Source organism: Pteronotus mesoamericanus, unplaced genomic scaffold (genome assembly GCF_021234165.1).
Source record: "Pteronotus mesoamericanus isolate MK-2021 breed Mesoamerican mustached bat unplaced genomic scaffold, CSHL_Meso_final contig_90, whole genome shotgun sequence".
In the NCBI taxonomy this organism is placed as follows: Eukaryota; Metazoa; Chordata; class Mammalia; order Chiroptera; family Mormoopidae; genus Pteronotus; species Pteronotus mesoamericanus.
This window is the reverse complement of record NW_026555277.1, coordinates 22,306,182-22,328,947: the sequence shown is the minus strand read 5'-3', so window position 1 is coordinate 22,328,947 and position 22,766 is coordinate 22,306,182. Positions and strand designations below refer to the sequence as shown.

General features: G+C 43.7%; 1 protein-coding gene across 1 annotated transcript in view; it reads left to right on the top strand.

The window, feature by feature from the left end:
• The window catches only part of LOC129080661 (aldehyde oxidase 2-like), a 70,761-nt gene extending 48,244 nt beyond the window's left edge, over positions 1-22,517 (top strand). Inside the window, 10 exon segments of the mRNA XM_054586179.1 lie at positions 964-1,057; positions 3,709-3,839; positions 6,047-6,121; positions 6,897-6,949; positions 8,283-8,394; positions 10,915-10,980; positions 11,084-11,272; positions 13,458-13,544; positions 13,547-13,627; positions 22,464-22,517. Of these exon segments, the coding sequence (XP_054442154.1) occupies positions 964-1,057; positions 3,709-3,839; positions 6,047-6,121; positions 6,897-6,949; positions 8,283-8,394; positions 10,915-10,980; positions 11,084-11,272; positions 13,458-13,544; positions 13,547-13,627; positions 22,464-22,517 (942 nt within the window).
• Positions 22,518-22,766: the final 249 nt, after the last annotated feature.

The following is a 22,766-nucleotide window of genomic DNA, read 5'->3' as shown; positions in this document are numbered from 1 at the left end:
AAAGACTACTTACAAATAAGGTTACATTCTGTAGTGCTAGGTGGACAGGAATTTGCAGGGAACGCCATTCAACTCAGTACAGCCTGTAAGAGTAAGTGCTGAGAAGGGCGTAACTGATCCTTCCCAGAGGGAAATGAGGAGTGTTCCCAGAAGTTTTAACAGAATGGGGTGTGGGTCTGAAGGCTGGGGAGCAAGCCAGGAAGACAGAATGGCATACACAAGATCACAGGTCAGGAAGGAACAGTGGCAATGCCAGACTTAGAAGCAAGGCAGGAAAAGACAAGGATGAAATGGGAGAAGTACAGGAGACCAAATCCGAAAGGGCCTCGTATTATAATAAGGATCAGGGCTCTCCCTGACAGACAATGGGGAGTTCTTGCCCACCTGGCCCAAGTGACAAACTGTTCTCCCCTTCATGCATCCATTCAGTGTCACTTTGGGGAACCCTTCCCTGGCTCTGCAGAAGCAGCCGGATCTGTCCTCCCAGGTTCCCAGGGCCCCTTACGGCACCCCATTTATCTCATATATCATTCTGCATTCTAATGACTTGCTGTCTAGCCTGGCCGCCCGCTGCACTGTGAGCTACTTGAAGAAGAAGCACATCTTGTTCATCTTTACATACCTAGGCTAAGCCTTGGTTGGCACATAACACATGCAAGTATCATCCTTACAGATGTTTAATTCACTAGTTTCGTGGCTTGCCAGAGGTTTTAAGCAAAGGAGTGACTTTCAGATAGTTGTAACCAATACCCACAACTCCTGAGTATCCCAAGGGACTCCTACTAAAAAACCAGGTTCCTAACTAAGGATATTTTTACAGGCAACTTTTGCACAAAACGACACTAAGCCTCAGAATCCTACCAGGAAAGCTTGCCTCTCTGACCCCGCCATTGCCTCGTTTCTAATATTGGAACTCACTCACCATTCACTGAGCTGTGCCTTCTGGGTCCGCTGTTTTTCTAGGCAGCTGCACTCGTTCATATCTGCACAGACGGGTCTGTGTTGGTCACACAAGGAGGCAACGAACTGGGACAAGATATTCACACCAAAATTCTACAGATGAGATAAATAAAATGAAGTCATTGATTTCTCGATTCGTGATTGACATGACTGACATTTGGCACTAATTTTAGGACAAGTGACAACTCTTTGAACTCAAACCCTAAGGTCTTGACTACAGAGTTGAAAAACTTCTTATACACCAAATAGAATGACTGAGGCAGTGGAAATCACATACATGTGCAAATACTCCCGGAGCTTGACCAGGTTTGCGGATGGAGGTGACTGTTAGCGAAAACACCAGTAGTGAGCCCTGGAGCGCGGCGGTACGTCCGCGCAGGCTTCCCCAGAGCAGGACTTCCTCAGCTTTTCTCTCTTGAGACCAGTGTGTATCATTTTTAAAGTTTGGACAACAATATTAGCATATTAGTTTGACAAGTAAAGACAAGTATTTCCTCGCTATGGTTCTCCTATAATTTTAAAAGAATATTTTAACACACACACATTCAAGGTCATCTGATACTGATACCAACAGTAGACCAAATCCGGGGTCAGTCTAATCTCTGTCTCTCTTCCTGCTGTCGTCACCAAATAAATATGAATAATGTCAGCTTGACCTACTCTCTGCACATGTAAAAAAATACGAATATACGTTCTCCAGAGAAAAAAGAATAATTATTTAAAGTGACTAATTTAACTTTATGACAAGCTTATTAGATTGTTACAGTGCACATCTGCAGCTTTTGACTGTCCAGCCTCTGAGCTACTTTGGAATACACCTCCCGCATTCCAGAGAGTTCTGAAGGACTCCTCAGTGCTGGTGGCTTTCCGCCGCATCCTCCCTGCCTGTTATTGGTACAAGGTTCATGTGTGCAGATGTTTCAAAAACAAAACAAAACAACAACAACAGCAAAAAGCCAACAGTCAAAACATCAGAGTTTGAAGTAAAGAAAAGTGTATTAATCCAGAAGGCCTAGCTCAAGAAGGTGGGGGTGCTTACAGCTTCTGCATATTCATCTTTTTTTTTCTTTTGTCTTTTTCTTCTTCTGAAAATCCATTTTACGGGAGCCCAGAATTCAGTTGTCTTTTTTGTTATCAAGGGAAGAGAGGAGGAGTGAGGCAAGAGGTGGGCGAGGGCCACAGACAGCTGGGCCCCACCAGGGTTCCAAGGGGAGCAAAATTTCTAAGCTCCCTTATTTCCAATTGGTGGTTGGTCTGTTGACACCTGCCCCCTGCCCCTCCCGCTGATCTGAGTGTGTCTGGAGACTCCTTTAAGTCCTTGCTAAACAGTCATTACTTTGTACATATTTCCCCAATTCTACCGAAAGGTGCCTTCTGACAAGGGACTGTTCTTTTGCAAAAACTCAAGCCTCAAGCAGAATTCCTCTAGTTAATTAGTATTATCTATTTATCTATGGAAGGAGCTATTAACCTGAAGGCTAGGATTCAGAGAGAGAGAACAAAAGCATTTCATTCTGCTGCCCTCCTTGCCACAACACCCACCAGGGATATAGGCACAGGACCACCTGGCCCATCATGGTTCCTAAATCCTCCTGGATGGAGGGATTGATCCAGGAAGAAGGCACATGACCAAGCAAGGCCAATCAGAGTCCTTTTTTAAGACTTGTGTAGATGCTGGGAAAAAGAAATATCGTTCCCCTACAGTTGTTGAGCTGCTATGCTATAGTACAGGGGTTGTCCAAGGCAGGTCTTCCATGCCCTGGAGGAAGCCTGTCTACTATTGGAAGTAACATGGCCATCACAGAAAGAAGAGCAAATGTGAGAAGCTCTGAGAGGACCCTGATGAGACCATAAAACCCCTAAACACAGACATACATGAAGCCAGTTCCATCTCTCCTTCCCAATTGCAGGAACCAATAAATTCTCTTTGGATTTTAATCAAGAACCAATAAAATTGCCTTTTTTCCCTTCATTTTGCATCATTCTGGGAAAACTTAATCATTGAATGGCATTAGTCTGAAAGTCTGAAGATAGGCATTTGGGAACAAGTACATACCTACAGACATCTGGAGAAAGTGTTATTGCAAAAAAAAAGACATCAACCAAAGTAATGCTTTTTGTCTTTTCCTGCCTTACCTCACCTCCTTTATTTTTCATTTCTTCTTGATTAAATATCTTAATTTCTACATGTGTCTGCTAGAGAAACTGGAAGAAAAAGAACAGAAAAGAAGAAAGTGGACAGCAAATACTGGAGGGATATAAGCAAGTGGGAACAAATAGGAAAAAAGGGAAGGAAACTAAAGTTAAGGTGATGATGGGGCCAGAAAAAAAACAGGCCCTCAGGTCATTTCAAGGTCATCTGATACTGATACCAACAGTAGACCAAATCCTGGGTCAGTCAGTCTAATCTCTGTCTCTCTTCCTGCCGTCGTCACCAAATAAATATGAATAATGTCAGCTTGACCTACTCTCTGCACATGTAAAACTTAGGGGAAAAAATGACATCTTTAACATCCTAAATGCACTAAATTTAAATGAAAGAATCACCGTGGAAAATTACCCCCAAAAACACATAAAAAATCAGCATGAGGCTCTACTAAAAAGTGGTTTTAATTTTTTACAAGACATTATATTAGGCTTTAAAGGATATCATGAACATAATAAAAACAGTAATTTTTATTAAGAAAAACAATGACTCAAATCTTCTTAGAATTCCTTGCTGAACTTGAAAATATTTATTTTTCTCTTAGGTGGCCAGCCGTGAATTAAAAATACCCGTGTCTTGTATACACCTCTCTGAAACAAGAACAGCCACGGTGCCCAATGCAATCGCTACGGCAGCATCCATCATTTCAGATGTCAATGGCAGGGCCGGGCAGGTGGTTCCTCCTGTCTGTCTTTCCTGGGGTACTTTTACCACATCTCTGGTTTTCTTAGCTGGATACAGGTACAAGTGGTTGGCTTCAGAGAAGTCATCTGTGTCACCAAACATAGGCTAAGGTTACTTGAAATGTCAGAAGAGTGTGTTAGTTGAAGTCGGCAAAACTGAAGTGACAGACCCAGGACAGAGTGGCTGAAGCATAAGAGAAGTCCCTTTCTTGTACATGTAAAAGTCCAGAGGGCATGTTCAGTCATTCAAGCACCCAGAGTGATGGCAGTTCCTTCATCTCCATCATGTGGCTTTCAAGGGTGTCCTGAGCACCATCATCCGGTGAGCCGGGGGAGGGAGAGAGCATGGAGGGCAGACCGGGCAGTGATGCAGGTCACTTCCACTCCTCCTCCACTAGCACAACCCGTCTCAGGCCACCGCGAACTGCAGCGGGGTTGGGAAGATGCAGAGTAGTGGGAAACCATGTGCCCAGCCACTAGGGGAAAAGCGGGGAATGGATTTTGGTGCACAGGCAGTCTCTGTCCCAGAAAGACACAGAAAGAAGAAATCCGGGTGCCAAGTAATACAGAGCTGTGCATGTTTCACCTGACACAAATAAGTTCTTGCAGGTGGGTAGGCAGACAGAACCCCAGCCAGGTAGGTAAGGTACAATTAAAGTGTCTACATCTGTGGAGTTCTACCAGAGTACTCATCTTTTCTGCTTGTACTTATTTTCAAACTAATGTTTAAAAAAAAAACTGTTCATTTTTACTTTTTCAGAATAGAACCATGACTTCATATTCCTTCATTCAAATATCTGATTGCAAGTACTTTTGAAGTCATCTCTTTTTGCCATGCTTATATTATAAACTGTCCACTTTTTCTATTGGGGTATTGTGGGGAGGCGTATACCCTCACTCCCAGAACACTGCCTGTAAGCTACCAAAAGGAACCACTTTAAATCCATCTTATCTTTGTGAGGACACCCCTAAGGGGCTCAAAAACCAGAGATACTTTTTACTCAGAACAAATGTGTGGGAAACCTCAAGTTCATCAGCTCTAATTTTGGGTAGCCTCAAACACAAGATAGGAACAATCCAGTGTGTATGGGAGTTGTCAGCCTAAACTAAGTATTAATTCATCTTCTAGAACAGCAATTTTCAACTGGTGTGCCACAAGAATTGTTCAAACATGCAATAACTGACTTTTTAGTCAGGGACACTAACCTCTTTTCCCTTAAATTGTCAAATATTTAAAAAAAAAAAAAAAAAAAAGGGCAGTGTATTGAGCACCAGCCTATGAACCAAAGGGTCGCTGGTTCGATTTGCACACATGTCTGGGTTGCAGGCCAGGTCCCCGGTGGGGGCATGTGAGGGATAACCATACATTGATGTTTCTCTCCCTCTTTCTCTCCCTCCCTCCCCCTCTCTCGAAAAATAAATAAATAAAGTCTTTTTTTAAAAAATGACCATAGCCATCTGGTGTGAACGAATCAAAATTATACCTATTTTATTGTCAGATTAGCAAAAAGTATAATATATTTTTGGTGTGCTGCAGAATTTTAGTAATTAGTTTCCATATGCCATGAGATGAAAAAGGTTGAAAACTGCTGTTCTAGAACAGTGAGTTCTAGGTTTCAGTTTTGAGTCTCAGAAACTTTGTAGATCTAGGTACTCATAAAAACAAACAATTATTTCTTCACTTCAAGCCCAAACCAAAGATCACTGTTGCGGGACTTTGATGGTGGATGAATGAATAGAGAGAGGGATGGACAGCGAGTTGAATAATGTTTCAGACCTGGAAAGATACTGGCATGTCATTGTTACAGGTTTGAAAGCACAAATTTCAATGAAAATAAGATGTTTTGTCCTATTTATTTTAATGGCTGGAAAATAACAAAAAATGAAGAAAGAGGTATAAGTCAAAAATGAAGAAAAAGAGAAGGAGGAATTAAGAACATGAATATTTTTAGAAAAGGGACCTGAGAGTAGAAATTCAGCTGAGCTGCCTTTTCACAGGAAGTGAAGAGGGAAGGGAAGAGGCACTGCAATGACTGAACTTCTTCTCAAGGTCAGCGGCTGTGTTGGCGTTGTCTCACTGTCTCATTGGCTCCGTAAGTATTCTCTGACCTAATCAATTATCAATTAATATTCTTCTACACAAACCCTAACCACTGAGCTCTGCTCTAATGGGAATTCACTTCTTTACTCCGTCAAGGATGCTTGTCAGCTCCTTCTGAAACGCCTTGAGCCCATCATTAAGGAAAATCCAGAAGGCACATGGGAAGACTGGGTGAGTGGTTCACTCTGTTACTACAAACAAGAAAATAATGCAAACCAGTGCCAAGAGCACCATGGCAGCACACAGCCATATCACGTACAGACGGACAGTTCTTCTAAGAGTGGGCAAGATCACCAATGGCTCAAAGGCTGAGACGGCTATTCCATGATGTGCACCAGGTGTGTATGGAGAGAGCACACATGGAACAGCATGACTGAGAAGCGGAATGGAAGTGTATGAAGAACACCCAGAAGGCCGTGCCCACCCTGCTTAGATAAGAAAGAAGAGGAAAAGAGGGAGCCTTCCTCAACCACACACACACACACACACACACACAAATGATGTGTTGAGTAGGGAGGAAGAAAACTAAGACATAATTGCTATTGAATCGATCTGAAGGGAAGTGACTCACTTAATCCAACTTTACAATACCCTCCATACTAGCCCATTAGCACAATTATCTCACACTTGCACGTGCACTGTCTAGAGCGCTGACATTTAGAAATGAAGGCCCAAATACCTTGTGAACTAAGCCCATACATCACGGATGTGCAGCAGGATTCCATCTTATTTATTTAATTCAGACTTCTGAACTCCATCAGAAGGAAGCTGTTAATGGACCAGCTGAGGGAAAAAATAACTATGATGAGTTCTATTATTGGTAACAAAGCATCAACAACAATGATCAGATGTCACTTTTGAGACATATTTTCATTCTGAATGTTCTCATTTTCATCTGTCAGATGGTATATTTATTTTACTTTAACTAAATATGCTCATTCTGCAGATAAAAGCTACTTTTGAACAAAGAATCAGTCTTTCAGCCACAGGACACTTCAGGTAAAAATTACCATAATAACGTCTTGACTTTGCTGAGAACATGTGAGGTAGCCCAGTCACTCCGGGCCATTTGCAAAGTATGTTTTTATTATGTGGTCTCTGAGGTCCCTTCTAGGGCCCAAATTCTATGACTTCACATAGTCCTTTGAGCTATGTCCAAAGATATATTAAATAAAAATACTCCTATTGGGTTAAAAAAAAAAAAGTAAAACACGACTTACAACATCTAATTATCATTTACGTTATTGTGGAAAAATAAAGAATAATAATATTCTTTATTGTAATAATAAAAAGAAATAACTTGAAACTCAGTTTTACAAATCTTCTTCCCAATACCATAAAAATCTTTCCGAGATGAAGCTGCTCGCTGGACAGGAGGAGGTGGGCAGGGCGACCGCCACCATCAGCGTCTGTGCAGCCCAGCAGTAGGGGGGCCATGGTCAATACCGGTTAATTCAATGAAGCGCAGAGAAGAGAGCTGATTGTCAACTCCTAGGACAGTATGACATTAGTTTAACAATCTAATGAAACAAACCACTGAGAGAGAGAGAGAGAGAGAGAGAGACCCTTATGGAGAAAGAAGGAAAGGAGGTAACAGCCCAGCCCAGTGCCCTGTATATTATGAGTTCTAAATTCCTGAGTTCAGTTACCAAGAAGAGAGCAAATCTGCCCCTAGCTGGGTACACTTGCCATTATAAATTAATGCATTGAATTGCCAGCCCCCCTTTTTTTATCAGTTAGGGGGTCCCTCTGGGAATGCTGATAAAATCATTTGAGGTTCTTAACATGTAGAGCTAAAGCACAAACCTAACCCATCAAAACACAGACCTAGAGGTCTGAACCTAAACCATCCGTTGGCTTCTCCTTGTTTTTGACATCCTAACTATAGCACAGAGATTATCCTCTTTGAAATCGAGGCGAAGAGCAGTGTTGCTATAACTAGCTAAGTTATAAATACATGTAGTGGTTCAAATGAGTTGAAAAGACAGTTTAGCCCTGGCTGGCTGTCTCATTTGGTTGGAGCATAGTCCTTGTACACCAAAAGGTTGCGGGTTTGATTCTCGGTCACAGTACATAACTGGGTTGCGGGTTCAATCCTCGATTAGGGTACATGCAGGAGGCCACCAACTGGCATTTCTCTCTCTCTCAAAAATCAATAAACATATCCGTGGGTGAGGATTTTTTTTTAAAAGGAGAAAAAGCAGTTGCAATAAACAGCAATAAAATGCTATCATAACTTCATAACTTTGGTGACTATTAAAATGAATCAGTACTGTTTCCACACATAAGCAGACACATGCATATGCCAAGCTAAAGGGTGTTTTTTCTACAGGGGCTACAAGGCCTTCATGGACTGGGAGAAGGGGGGGGTACCATTTCCTTACTGTATCTATGGAGCAGCCTGTTCCAAGGTTGAAACTGACGGCCTGATAGGAGCTCACAAGGTAACATAACTTTCCTCCTGGCAAGTTAAAACAATAACAAAATTGCCGTGTACATTAATAGCCCACTTTCATCATGTAATACATGTGTATAGTAAGAACAAGATTCTGTCTGTTTCTGTGGGAATGTCTAGAAATCCAGCTTTATCCTGAATTTCCACTTAAAAAGAAGTAGTTCAGGCAGGAATTGTTCATGACAGCCTAAAATGCATTGTTTCTTATTCTACCTCAGATAATAAAATCAACTTTCCAAAATATTTTGCAAGAAAAGGGGGGGTTGTTTCTAAAAGAAGATCAAGTTATCTAATATGAAGGAATGAAGGAATAGGTAATTTAGCAAGTTGTTTTGAGTAAACATTTTGAAAGCACATAGCAATATGATAAACTTTCTCAAAAATCAATTATCCCAAGGGTACTGCTGCATCTAAAGAAATAGATTGGGGATGGGAGGGCAAGGGGAAGGTTGTGAAAATAATTTTGTGTTTGTTATTTAATTGGGCACCCAAGAAAACACCTACAGCACTTACTACTGAAGGTAAGGAGTCATATTTAAGCAAAAATGAATACCTCTCACCATAAGCCTGTGAATATACCCCAAATGCCATCCTGGGAACAAAGATTACAGAAACCTTAAATAGAATATAATATAGTCCAAAGTATAGTAAACTGTTAGGAAATTTACAGGATTGACCAGTGACGCATCTAAATCCCATGCACAAATCACTCTGATATCATCTTGAACCATCTTGCTCTGAAATAGAAATGGTCAATTCATGTGAAATAGAAAGGACTTTGTAATACTGACTTGGAAATCCTATGAAAATGCCTTTGATTGCCCCATTGTTGGTTAACTTGTCCGCCACATAAAAATTCCAGGAATGAGATTTTTAAAAATACAGTAAACGAAGGGATATCCAGAGAGCAGTTGCCTTCACGTGTCACTCACGTTCACCCTTAGGACACACTACTATGCTGTCTCCCTTTTCATTATTAAGGATCATTGTTAAGAAGTAACTCATGAAATTAAGATCACAGATTACTAAAACTGTGTTTCCTAATGTTTCACACTGTGACATGCACAGATAACGATAATGTTGGCACAGCTCCGTGTGGCAAACCAGGAATCCGGGGTGGCAGGTGATCACCTGCAAAGGCCCAAACGTCAGTGCCTCTCTCCAGCCTCAGTGTTGGGTCCCCTGTTAACCCACCGGAGGCTCCGCGCTAGATGGGAAGCTGTTATTAGAAATCAACTAGTTTTCTGATCCTCTACCTTTAAGGTAGTGATGCCAGATTTAGCAAATAAAAATACAGGACACCCAGTTAAATTTGAATTTCAGAGAAACAACAAAATAATTTTCTGGTATAACTATGCTCTATGCAATAGTTGGGACATACTTATTATATCTGGTGATTCCACCTGAGGTCCTTGGTATAAATCCCCAAAGGAATGGGCCTGATGGGATCTTCCAGAATTTATGGTGCCTCCCTTATTACAGTTTAAGGTTCAGTCATTTCAGGATCAATAGTTTATTCTTTTAATTGAAGAGAAGTCAGAGAATGGGGTGCGTCAATGAAAACATCTGATGATTCAGTCAGTGCGAAGCCATCTCTTCTTGTTGTCCAACACCCACAAGGCAAAATAAGACCGGTTTCAAGACGGGAGTAAATTGAAGGCCAGCCCTGAGCAGCGTGCAGCCTCCTGCCCTGTTGAGGTTGAGAATGCACGCACGCTCGTCCAGTGCCCGCAGGAGGTTGTATGAAAGGCCAGAGTTTGAGTCAAAAGAGAATTTCCTTTTCAAAGAGCTAGATAGAGAGCAAGAACCCAGGGAGGGGGTCTAACCAGAGACTGGTGATATTAGAACAAACACCAGGCATGGGGGCAGAAGGGAAGCTCAGAGACCATCCTGCGATAGACCACAGGCACTTGGGGGCCTTCTGTGGCCCCTTAATGCCCTGCGTACACATGCCAGTGCAAAAACAAAAGGGTCAGGTTAGTGTGAGTTTTCTCGGGGAGGAAGTAGATTAGCAAAGTCTAAGGTGGTCTCAGCATTCGCCCTTACTATGTTTCAAGGTCTCGCAAATCCGCAGATTCATATATACCACTGTAGCTCCATAGTTTCCTCAGTAAAACACAATAAAACCTCCTGCACTAAACCATCATGAGAACTAGATGAGTCCGTGAATTATATTAGAGCAACAAATCCAAGTTGAGAATCAGATGAACAACCAGGCTCAATTATTTACTGAGTGACACTCCAGTACACCAACATGCTGCGGACTTTAGATGCACTTAAGAGGTGTCAAAACTGTGAACACAAAATACCCCCTGGGGCCGCTGGCAGCGCCGGCGCTGACTGTGAAGGGCTCCGCAGCTGCCCCGCCACCTCTAATGCCGGCGGGGTGCCAACGCAGTGTTAATTAACTAGCAAGGGTTCTGCAGTAATTTGGGACCACGTGAATAAATTTTTAAAATAATCTTTTCAATTCACGTTTTCACACGGAGGTAATTCTGAGCTTTGGCAGAAAATAAGCACAGACGTTGGCATGGACGCAGGTAGCAGCCTCGGTCCAGCCATCGACGTCGGGCAGGTCGGCCGGGCACTGCCGCGTCCCGAGGGGCGGGCCGCTGGGGAGCGGAAACGGCCTTCTGAAAAGCAGCCGGCACCGCAAGTTTGACATTTTTCCCCTTCAGATTGAAGGTGCGTTTATTCAGGGAATGGGCCTCTAAACCCCTGAAGAGCCGAAATATTCCCCAGAAGGTGTCCTGTACTCGCGAAGCCCAGACGAGCACAAAATCCCAACCATCACGGATGTCCTAGGGGAGTTCAATGTCTCCTCGTGGCCGTCGTCACCAAACCCACTAACCATCTATGCCTCCAAAGTAAGCACCCAAACCAGCCACTGCGCAATGTGGTGGGTCGGGCAGCATAATAAATGAAAACAGCTGGACAAAATAAAAAATGAATGTCAACCATTATGAGGACCAACCCAAGAGAGACTGTTAGAATTTGGAGATGCATCACCTAGAGAAAAGTGAGAGTCAGGGAATCTGGGGCCAAGGATTTTATTTATTAAATCTTCTGTCACCGGGAACTCTAAAATTCAGCAAAAAGCATCAACTGGATAGAATTACAGTTTCACTTAAGAACTGTAAGACTAAACCATCGAAAGAGAATGAGGGCACGATGCTCCTGAAATCTCAGAAAGCAACAGCAGCAGGAACAGAAAATCCTGGACTAGGCCTCAGAAAACCTGGATCCCCCCCCCAGCCCCACCCGCTCTCTGTGGTATTAGGCAAATCACGCACCTCCAAGGGCTCGGGGTCCCCAGCCATACCCAGAAAAAATCTAAAGCCATGTTTCACAACTGAGGCAGAAACGAGTGGGGGATTTTGCCCCCCAGGAAACATTTGGCAACATCTGGAGATGTTTCTGGTTGTCACAACTAGGGGGGAAGATGTTACTTCTAGTGGGTACAGGCCGGGGACGCTGCTAAATAGCCTTCATTGCACAAGGTAGCCCTCCACGATAAAGAACTATTCTGGACCCTGGGTCAATAGTGTCAGGAAGGAAAGACGCGAACCCTGAGCAATTGCTGAGCTAATGAAAATGCAAATTAAAATAAAAGCCAGCGTGTGTTTGCACTGCTGCGTGCACATTACATGACATCCACCCTCACCGCTGCAGCTTCATTTAGGTTTGAGATGTAGTATTAAAATTTTGTTTAAAATCTTCTCGGACGCCTCTTACTAATGGTGGCAAATTAATGCCAAAAGTAAATAAATAAATGGGTCCACATCTCTCTTCTGGAATTTTATCATTTCCACACTGGATCCAGCTAGAGCCCAGGAGCTCCCTTGGGGCGTAGGGGGATGAAGAGGGGCACGCTTGAAAGGAAGGACAATCAGCAGCACCTTCAGGTTCTCTTTGGGTTGGAAATCACTCAAAAGGGAAAAGGCAAAGAATGCTCAGAGCCCACAGAAAGTAGCTTCCAGGCCACCAAGTATGCCAAGGCAAGCAGGACCCTTGGGTTCCTGTGGTTGTGGCTGGCCACACACAGGCGGACCTGCAGGAAAATCATGGGTCTGCAGGTGTGCATGAAGTCTACTAAGTCACAATCAGAGGGACCTACCAAGCACCAGGTGCTGTGCTAGGTGGTTTTGTGCTTCCTGAACTTCACAGCATCCTGTCAGATAGGAATCATTGCCTGCATTTCATTGATAAAGGAAGAAGGACTCAGAGGGAGAGTCTCGCCCAGAGAAACACAGGGAGTAAGGGCCAGGATTCAGATTCAGCCTGTCCAGCTCAGGAGCTGCCACCTGGGGCCACTGGCCAATCCAGCCTGCACATGTGTTTCCTTTGTCCCTCGCGGTATTTTTTAAAGTCAGGGAATTTTACTGGAAAATACAAATATCTAACTTCTCTTAAAAAATTGGATTATCTGATCATCTTGGTTGAATTGGCAACCAGCTAGAAATGAAGGTCAGCTGCCTACTTTAGACAGGACACAGGTATCTCTACTTTGCCATAAACCCTGCTCGTTCTTACTGACTTTCATCTTTTCACATCACTCATTCATGTTACCTATTTCTTACAGGTGATGGGCTTGCAACCCATCTTCTGGTACCAAAGCCTGTACTCTTTCTTCCAGACCACCCTGCCTCTCCTGGCCTTGCAGTCATCATGAGGCATTTCTCTCTGTTCATGAAGCTGGCTGGTTCAATCCGCTGAATGTGTTTTTCTGAATAGGGTACCCTACCCTCACCACACACATACACACACACACACGCACACACACACACACACACAACCATCTTTCCTATAGACTGAAGATTTAGCCCAAACAGGATTAAAGATAGGGGAAATTCATGTGATACTGGGATTTTTAAGAGCACTCAAACTTCATTCAGTCAGTAAGTCAATCAACAAACTTTTGTGGAGAACCTTCTGCGTGCAAGACACTGTACTAGGGGTTGGGGATACAATGGTGAGCAAAACCTGGCCCCTTGCTTCTAGTGGCTTGAGGTCCAATGTAGAAGCTTCTAAAATAAACGCGCTTCCCTGCAGGGCCTAGGGGAGTCCGGAGTGGCCCTGGGGTCATCTGTATTCCTTGCCATCATTGATCCTGTGGCCACAACATGCAGGGAGAGAGAAATATAGCTGAAGACTTCCCAGTGAAGAGCCCAGCAACTCCAGAATGGGGTCGAATGGCCTGCGCGGATCAGTTCACACAGGTGGTATGGAATTATTGTTCATTTTCCTAATAGGTAATTTTCTTTTTCCTGTTTCTCATACCTCTTAGGTAAATTAGGTGTCTAATCAAATTATTAGAAGTTAAAATCAGCCATAATCTCACTAACCAGAAATCACCATAATGCACACACACCCACACTTTCAACCATCTTTTTTTGATAAATTTTTTATATATAGACACACAATTTATTTTAAGATTTTATTTATTCATTTCTAGAGAGAGGGGAAGGGAAGGAGAAAGAGAGGGCGAGAAACACCAATGTGCGGTTGCCTCTCACACGCCCCCAGCTAGGGACCTGGCCTGCAACCCAGGCACGTGCCCTGACCAGGAATCAAACCAGTGACTGTTTGGTTCGCAGGCCGGCACTCAACCCCCTGAGCCACAGCAGCCAGGGCCAGATACACAGCCGCTACACTGCTCCAGGATCTGTCATCAGTCTGACCGCCCTCCCTTCACCCATCTTTTAATTCATATATGTTCCTATGTAAAATATACCTTATTTATATACTACTCGTTTTACAGAATTGGGATATCCCTGACATAAGTATTTGAAAAGACTTGAACAGTGTAAATGGGAGTGACTCTGTGAGCCTCATTCACAGGAAATCTGGATTGAGAAGATATTTTTTCCCTTGAAAGATCCCTCAAAAAGTAGTTGCCTAAACCCAAAAAGAAAACAACCGGCCAAACTCATTTTTCCCACAAACTCATAACCTTTATTTATAGCCACTGGCATAAGTTTTGGAGATGAGGGCAGGGTAGAATGTTTAACTTCTTAATAATAAGCCCCTTGTTACTGCTCAGACTGTGTTGAGAGTGACCATTTATCCTTCATATGTATCCTGACATGCAGTATTCCTGCCACTCCAGTGACCTCATATATTTTTGAAACAATGAGAATATAAGCCCTTCAAATCCTTGAGGAGTCAGAGATTCAAGAGTTCCTCTGTTGTGGTCTCCAGGTCCCCGCCCCGCCCCCCATGGCTGCCCACAGGAGCCGCCGTGAGGGGGGCCTCCCAGGGGAAGCAGCGAGGAGGAAGTCCTGACCCCTGGTCTCACAGAGAGGACCAGCAACACAAAATATAGATTCCTCGGCTGCTTCCTGTCGCAGGAAATGGCAGTACTCCTCCATCCATGTAGTAATGTGAACCAGAAACCCAAGAGTTGACCTGACGTTTCTTTCTCGTCCTCAGCAGCCAGTCCTTCACCGTGTCCTGTCCATTTTAACCCCTAACAATCTCCTGCACCGCTCTAGGCCTTCCATCTCTAACCACTCTATTATGTATTCACTAAACAAACATTTGTTGAGTATCTAATAGGTGCCAGGCACTATTCTGAGTGCTGGGAATACAGCAGTGAATAAAAGAGGGTTACCTCCACTTACTCTCTAGGGCTCCTGTGTCCAACTGCCATCTCTCTAGCCTGGGACAGACAGAGCAGCCTCCTAATGGTCTCCTGACACCCACCGCAGCCAGAGATTTATGGTGTGACAAATACGTTCAGGTCACTCTAGCACGTGTGCAAGGTGAAAAGGTTCCCATTGCTCTTGGGTTAAAGATAAAACTTTGAAATTTGCCCGGCCAAGTCTAGAAACCTGTGCAGTCCGGCGCGGCAGGCCCCACCCCGCTCTCCAGCCGCCTGCGGCCCTCCCACTCAGCCTGCTCTCTCCACCCTGCCACATGGCCTTATTCTGTCTGGTCCTCGTATAAAGGACAGAGGCTCTGGCTTCTGCTCAGAACCGCCTTCCCTCTTTTCCTCACCTGGCGCACCCCTACTCACCTTTCACATTGATAAAAAAATCACATTGATTTTTTAATCACATTCAAGAAATTAATGTGATACTTTCCTTCTTGCATAGTTTGAGGTACCAAGAGTATAGTGGTGACCCAGGTACAGGTCCCTGCTCTCAAGTTGCTTCCAGTTGTTTACAGTGTAGCAGAGAGAAAGAAACAATTACTGTTCATTTTAAGTGCTTGGCTGACTCTGGTTTATCCCCATGCAATGGAACAAAACTTTCCTGACTGAGCCTTAACTTTTTCTTAAAGTCAAAGGAGTCGTGGATGCGGCTCCTGCTTTCATCACCATCATGTAATCATTCATTCATCTAACATTTATTCAGTCCCTTCCTCTAACATTTATTCAGTCCCTTCCATGGGTCAGGAACCACTGGGAATCTAAAGAAATAGCGAATTAGTCAACCTTTGCTCACATGGAGCTTATACTTTATTGGGGAAACCAGGCAGTAAACAAACGAAATAATTTCAGGTGGTGATAAATCCTGTGAAGCAAAATGGAAGAGTAGGAGGCTAGAATGCAGTGGAGAAATTTACTATAGATTATTTTTATATAGTTTATTGAGAAGTTTCTCTGGGTGTTCACATTTAAGCTGAGGCCTGAATGAGGTGAAGGAACAAGCATAAAGCTGGCGATGGCGTGATCGAGGCAGAGAATAGCTCGTGCAAAAGTCCCGAGGCAGTTTCAATAGATTTGAAGTAGCCTGGGACTAAGTAGCTCTCAAAAAAAATAATAGCCTTCTTCTTAAGCCTCTGATCTTGCTGCTCGGGCAGAAAAACTGTAACTGAAAGGCTGTAATTGTTCTTCCTGGCAGAGAGATCAAAGAAACAGAAATCTGTGGTTGCACCACCTATCTTCACATCAGCTCGGTGGCACCTGGACAGTCCTCAGCCACAGCTTCCCTGGCAACTAGCCTCTGTCATGATCCAGGTCTGTTCCTCAGATCTTCAGAAATTACATTCGTTCCCACAGCAGGTCTCCTGAAGCCTGGCTCCCCACACTGACACCCTAGGTGTTTGCTGGGTTTAAGTCTCCTTAAAGCCTCTTTGAACAAATCTGGGCCTGTATCAGCATTTGCATTTGATTAAACTACTACATGGTTTTTAAACTGAAATATGTCAAAATTCCCACTGCCATACAATCCTGTACTGTACAAAAAAGGTTTTTTAATAAGCACAGATACTAGCATTTTTTTTTTTTTGCATTTGCCTTTGAATGGTGTTGTCAAAACACAGTTTGCTCTGGCAGGGGAAGAGATGAGAGGGTCAGATGTCTGGCGCTAGAACATGAGCACTGGACAGTCCAAAACTACTCTCTTAATAAGCTCCTTATAACCATAAGGAAAACGCTCCTTACAACCAGAAGGAAAGTAACAGCATGACTATGTCTATTCCTCAAATAGAAATGAGGGTGCTCTGACTGGTGTGGCTCAGGGGGTTGGACACCATCCCGCAAAGCAAAAGGTCACCAGTTCGAGTCCAGGCAGGGACATGCCTGGGTTGCAGGCCAGGCCCCTGGTTGGGAGTGTGCAGGCAGCCAATGGATGTTTCTCTCCCACTCTTCCTCCCTGCCCCTCTCTCTAAAAATAAATAAATGAAATCTTAAAAAAAAAAGAAAAGAAATGAGGGTCAAACACAGTACTTCTCCTTTTGAAATTAAATTAAATATGCATTTAAGTACATGTAAAGCACTGTGTAAGTACAAGTCACTCTGTAAATATTAGAGTTGAAGTCTCCATCAAATACCCATAACTATGAATGACCTTCAAAATGTACCCCTCCCAAAGGCTGTAAAAGATTCCATATTAAATCAAGTTGACGTGGTGAGGGCAGAAAAAATGACTCAAGACTAGCAGCCACATATTTCTTGGATCATTAGCTTTAAGCTTCAACAAAAAGCAGGTGTTATTAGGAAGGCTAGAGCATTTTTGTTGCAAAAGTTCTTCTATTGGAGCAAGCATTTACCGTGTAAAACACTCCTACCTGCTTGGCTTTGATTACCTTGCTAAGAGCGGTTGCTTTAACCGGGGGCCCTGTCGGCGAGGACTCCAGGAGGCAGCGGTGGTGCTGGTGGTGTTTCCGCTCTGCGCCCAGCGGAGCAGCCTGGCTCAGCCAGACGTGACCCCAAACACCGTGTCTATATACAGCTTCCTTTTGGGGAGAAGAAAGAAAAATGTATTTGGGGGAAAATATGTTTTATGTAGTCATTTAAAAACTGACTACATATTTTTTTTTAAAAAGATTTTTTTTTTTCCTCAGGAAGGTGTTATAATTAACACCTTCAGGTTAGGACTTTTCCTTAGAAAGAGTGATTTCATTTAAAAAAAAAAAAAAAAAAAGACTTTAGGATTCTCCTGGCTGGTGTGTGTGGATTGGTTGGTGGGAACATTCCTGTGCAACCAAAGGTCGCGGGTCCATTCCCTGGCCAGGGCGCATAACTAGTTTGCAGTTTTGGTCCCGAGTGGGGATGCGTATGGGAGGCAGCCGATCAATGTCTCGCTCTCACTCTCTCAAAATCAATAAACGTATAAAAAAAATTTTTTAAATCTTTAGGATTCAGAGACACAAAGGATTTCACAGCCCTAAAAATTAGAAAAATACTGCCTTGGAGAATTTGGCAGTAAGACAAATAGAAAAACCTTGTTACCTTGTTATCACTGGCAGCAAAATGTGTTTGTTAAAGTAACTCCAGAAACTGCTATGTGTGGGGCTGCCGGAGTGGGAAGCCATGTCAAGCCAATTAGCAGATTCAGTCTCTGTCTCCTGGAAGCTAAAATGAGACAGCTCAGCTTAGAAACAAGTTTGTAAACGGGTTTCAGTTCACCCCACATTTTGAAGGGGCAGCTTTATAATGCTGACTCATACAGAACCCTTGCAACCACAACAACGGGTTATGTCGTGTGTTAGACTGAGCCCTGGTTTTACAGTAACTTAATGGGAAAAGGCTTTTCATTCTAGACCACGACTCAGTTCAGAATGGCCACACCTGCCCTGCCCTGGTTATTCTATCACAGTGACTCAACCCTTTTTGTCTCATGGCACACCCAACGTAATTATTAAAATTTCTGCAGCACACTGAAAAATATATCTTTTTGCCAATCTGACAAGAAACAGATATAATTTTGATTCATTCACACCAATGGCTATTGTTGTATTGGCTGTTGTCATTTTTTTAACATGACAATCTAAGGGGAAAAAGCTCCGTGCTCCAAGTATTAAAAATCCTTGTGGCACACCAGTGTGCCGCAAGCGCACCAGTTGAAAAGAGCTGCTCTATAAGGTCGGCCTTTGCATTCTCCACCTTGCAAACCCTCCCCCCTCCTCCCTCCTGCCCTCCTTCCTCTGTATCACTACCTCCTTCACCACCCCCAGGGCCCACTTTCTCTCCCCGCCTCGTTTGCATTTCTAGATGCCCAGACTCCGTGAAAGCTGGCAGCATTCACAGTGCCACCTGTTCGGTAAAGGCAGCCCTTCCTACCAGATGTAGGAAGAGAGGCGTGTGAATATTTCCGGTGCTGCAGGCGGCCTGGTTTCCCTACCCGATTCTCAGCTGGTTCACCCCATATCCTATCCTGAGCCTGGCTTTTCTCTGAGCTGGGAGAGGTATGCAGCCTGTCCTACAAGACTGCATTCTATTTCCCATGGTTCTGGACCCTACCCCCACAGCACGTAGAAACATGCAGTCTCCTGACTCTTCTGCTGAAAGCTAAGCCGCAGATAACTGGCAGGGCCCTAAAGCAGCACACATACACTCCGTCACATGGCTCCTGTGAGATGGGACACAGATGCAGGCTGCACGCCCACGGTGCCGCCTTCCTCCTGAGCCTGCTTCCCGCTCCAAGAGGCGTGTGCGCACCCGTACACACAAATACACACACACGCTTCACATTTTTTTCCTTGCCTCTCACGCTGTCTTGGAAGAGGTTTATTGGCACTCCAACAGGCTGTGAAACAGGGTCCACGTTGAACATGCTTGTCCCAGGATGCAGGGACCGAAACTGTTCTCTTCAGCGCTTGGACATAGGCCCTTCTTACTACTGAAGGGGGATTATCAGATACTATTACTAAGCGTACATTTTTGTACCTAAAAACTCTCCTACCTGGTCTCTGGAAGGCTACTCCTTTAGGAGGGAGAATCAGGGGAAGAGAAAGGATAGGGGAAGCACTCAAAAGCAAGAGGACAAAGCTGGAGGCATTGCTCAGGTTAAGACAGGGAATGAGCAAGGCAGAATGTAAAACAGGGGACAGCGTAACGATGCACTGCTTTAACTTAGCTAAGACATGGCCCTGGAGTCAGAGGGACCTAAGTTGGAATCCCAGCTCAAACTTTCGTAATTGATTTACTTTCTCTAATCACTCCATTTCCTTATCTATAAAATGGGGGAGTGGTGTGTGGAGAGAATAATTATGACTTTATGGGGTTGTAAGGTTTAAGTAAGATAATATGTGAAGAGGGTTTAGCGGCTGACCACACATAGGAAGTGGTCAATAACATTGATAATGATGATGACTGAATCAACACTCCCAGAGAGCGCCTTCAGTCGCAGTGATTCACAACATGGACTCACAGACCTTAGAATGCTGTTACATTCATGGTTTGGTTTGTTGCAGTGAAAGGACACAGGTTAACATCAGCAAAGGGAAAAGGCAGGCAGGGCAGAGCCCAGGACAGACCGGGTGTAAGCTTCCGGTTGCTCCTCCCAGTGGAGTCACACAGACGGCATTTAATCCTCCCGGCAATAATGTGTGAGAAGATGCGCAAAGTATTGCCAGTCAGAGAGGCTCACCTGAGTCTTGGCATTCAGGGTTCTTCTCAGGCATCAGTCACATAGGCACAGGTCACCTGCATAGATGACCTTAGCTAGTCAGTGTTCAGCCCTCCCAGAGGTCAAATGATGCCACAAGGCCCAAAGCCTCAGGTAAACAAAGACATGCTTATCAGGCAGGCTATTTCAAGGGCTTAGCATCAGGGGTGTCCAACCTGTTGGCGAATCTGGGCCACACTGGGAGAAGAAGCGTTGTCTTGGGCCACACATTAAATACATTGTGACACGTAATCACACACACAAAAAAATCTCATAGTGTTTGAAGTAAATTTACAATTTTGTGTTCGACCGCCTTCGTAGCCATCCTGAGCCTCATGCAGCCCCCGGGTTGAACTTCCCTAGTGGGTGTTATCTCCCAGGAGCTGGTCAAAGGCTAAATTTTTCTTTAGAATGTGCAGGGTTTGGGCAACCCAGGTCTGCTGAGTTAATATTTTATTGCCCAATAATGATGCTGAAATTAATGATAAAGAATTCTGGATTGATGGCAACAACTACTGACATTAGGCCTTGACACCAAGGAGACTGGAGACAGACGTATCTCAGAAGCTGAGATTTGACTAAAAATGGAATCAGCCTTGATGGCCATCATGAATATATTACCTTCATTATAGCTGTGAAGAAACAACCAGGGAACCCTGACTGGCGTGGTTTAGTGGGTTGAGCGCCATCCCACAAACCAAAAGGTCACCAGTTCAATTCCCAACCAGGACGCATGCTTAGGTTGCAGGCCAAGTTTCTGGTTGGGGGCATGCAAGAGGCAACTGATCGATGCATGCTCCTTTCTCACGTTGATGTCTCTCTCTCTCTCTCTTTTTCTCACTCCCCTTCCTTCTCTCTAAAAATATAAAGTTTTTAAAAACAATGAAAAAGAAGAAGAAGATCCTACCAGGGAGAAAGAGAAGGAGGGAGGAAGGGGTTGATGGTACCAGGCAAGGGAGAAGACACAGGGAAGATCACCAAAGGCCAAGGAAGAGCAGCTTAAGTCCCAGGGCTCAGTCTCTGAAACCAAAAAAGGAAGTTATGTCTTCACTTAAGCTCCTAGGGAGTAAATAAGACCCAAGAAGGCTGGGACCACAAAATAATGAGTATTGATCTGAGTTCCAAAGTGGATGGGTTCTCCAGGAACCCTGGCCTGGCAGAAAAAAAAAAAAATAGGAAGCACACTTTGGAAGAGACTAAAAATTGCCATCACCTTTAGCAGAAGAGTTGACCCAAATCTACATCAGGCTAGACTGAGGCGCTCTGTCCAATGTCCAGCCCAGCCCAGGTGGAACAGGCTGATTCTAAATAAGATGCCCATTGCAGTGGCTAAGCAGAGAATCAGGGATACACCTTTGACAAGAGTAAACCCAGTCCTCCATTTACATTTCAACACAGATTTACAGCCAACAGTAAGACTAGAACTTGTAAAGATCCTGATAGTTGAGTGGTTGTTTTGTTTTTTGTCTTCTTTTTGTACATTTGTGAAATAAATTTTAAGAGAGAAGCATTTTGAAATCTTCATGACTTTTCATTATTTATGGGAAGCTTGTGCTTCTAACACCTTTGTAGCTAAAAGCCAACTCTTCAGACAAAAAAACAAACAAACAAACAAAATGACTACAGTAAAGACAAGGAATGTAATTTCTGCTTTTTTGGCCAAACCCAAGGGAAAGAATTCCCAGCAGAGGAAACAGGAATCAAGGACCACAAGAATGAAGGATGAACCAGTCAAGTTCTTGGGGCCCAGGACAGTGAAATGAGCCTGGGGTTGAACTAGCAAGGGTATGGTACAAACATCATTTAACTAAAGGGTTAGACAGCTGTTCTCAAATCGCTAGGGGCACGGAGTCCAGGTCTATAGGCCCCAATGTAAAGAACTCTCAGTTTAACCACTTCCCTTTTCCATCCTCCCCAACTCCACGATTGTTTTCATAGGATATATAGATCTCTTTGAGAGTCTTGTCTTGGAAGCAAAGAAGATAGGTAACTAATCCAGTGCTTCCTTACTTAGCAACCTGCAGCAGAAATCACAACTCCAGGGCCCCACTGTCTTTCCAGAGTTGTTACTGGAAAGGGAGGGTACAGTCATTTTCTCAAGAAAACCCTGCCTCCTCCCATCAGAAAATATTTCCAAAACCTACAGAGTTGATATAATTTTCCTGCTGAAATATTGCAAGGCTATTATGATAGTAAGTTGTGAACTTGCTTTCTTTCTTAGATCCCAAGAGATGACCCTAAGGCATTTAAACCTTGGTCTATCCCTGTAGCATAACATTGCTGTTGTTTCTTTAAAAGATAAGATCAAGAAGCTGAAAGATACTTACTCAGAAAGAAAAAACAGATCAACCAGTCCTTTGTGTTCTGTGGAAATGTAGGATGGGGGTAGGGGGGTATAAGGGGACTAAGTGGTAATGGAAAAAAAATACAATCAAAATTAATTTTAAAAAAAGAAAGAAAAGAAACAGAGCAGATAATCAGGGGGGAAAAGAAATTTAGGATGGCACAAGTATGTAAATCAAGT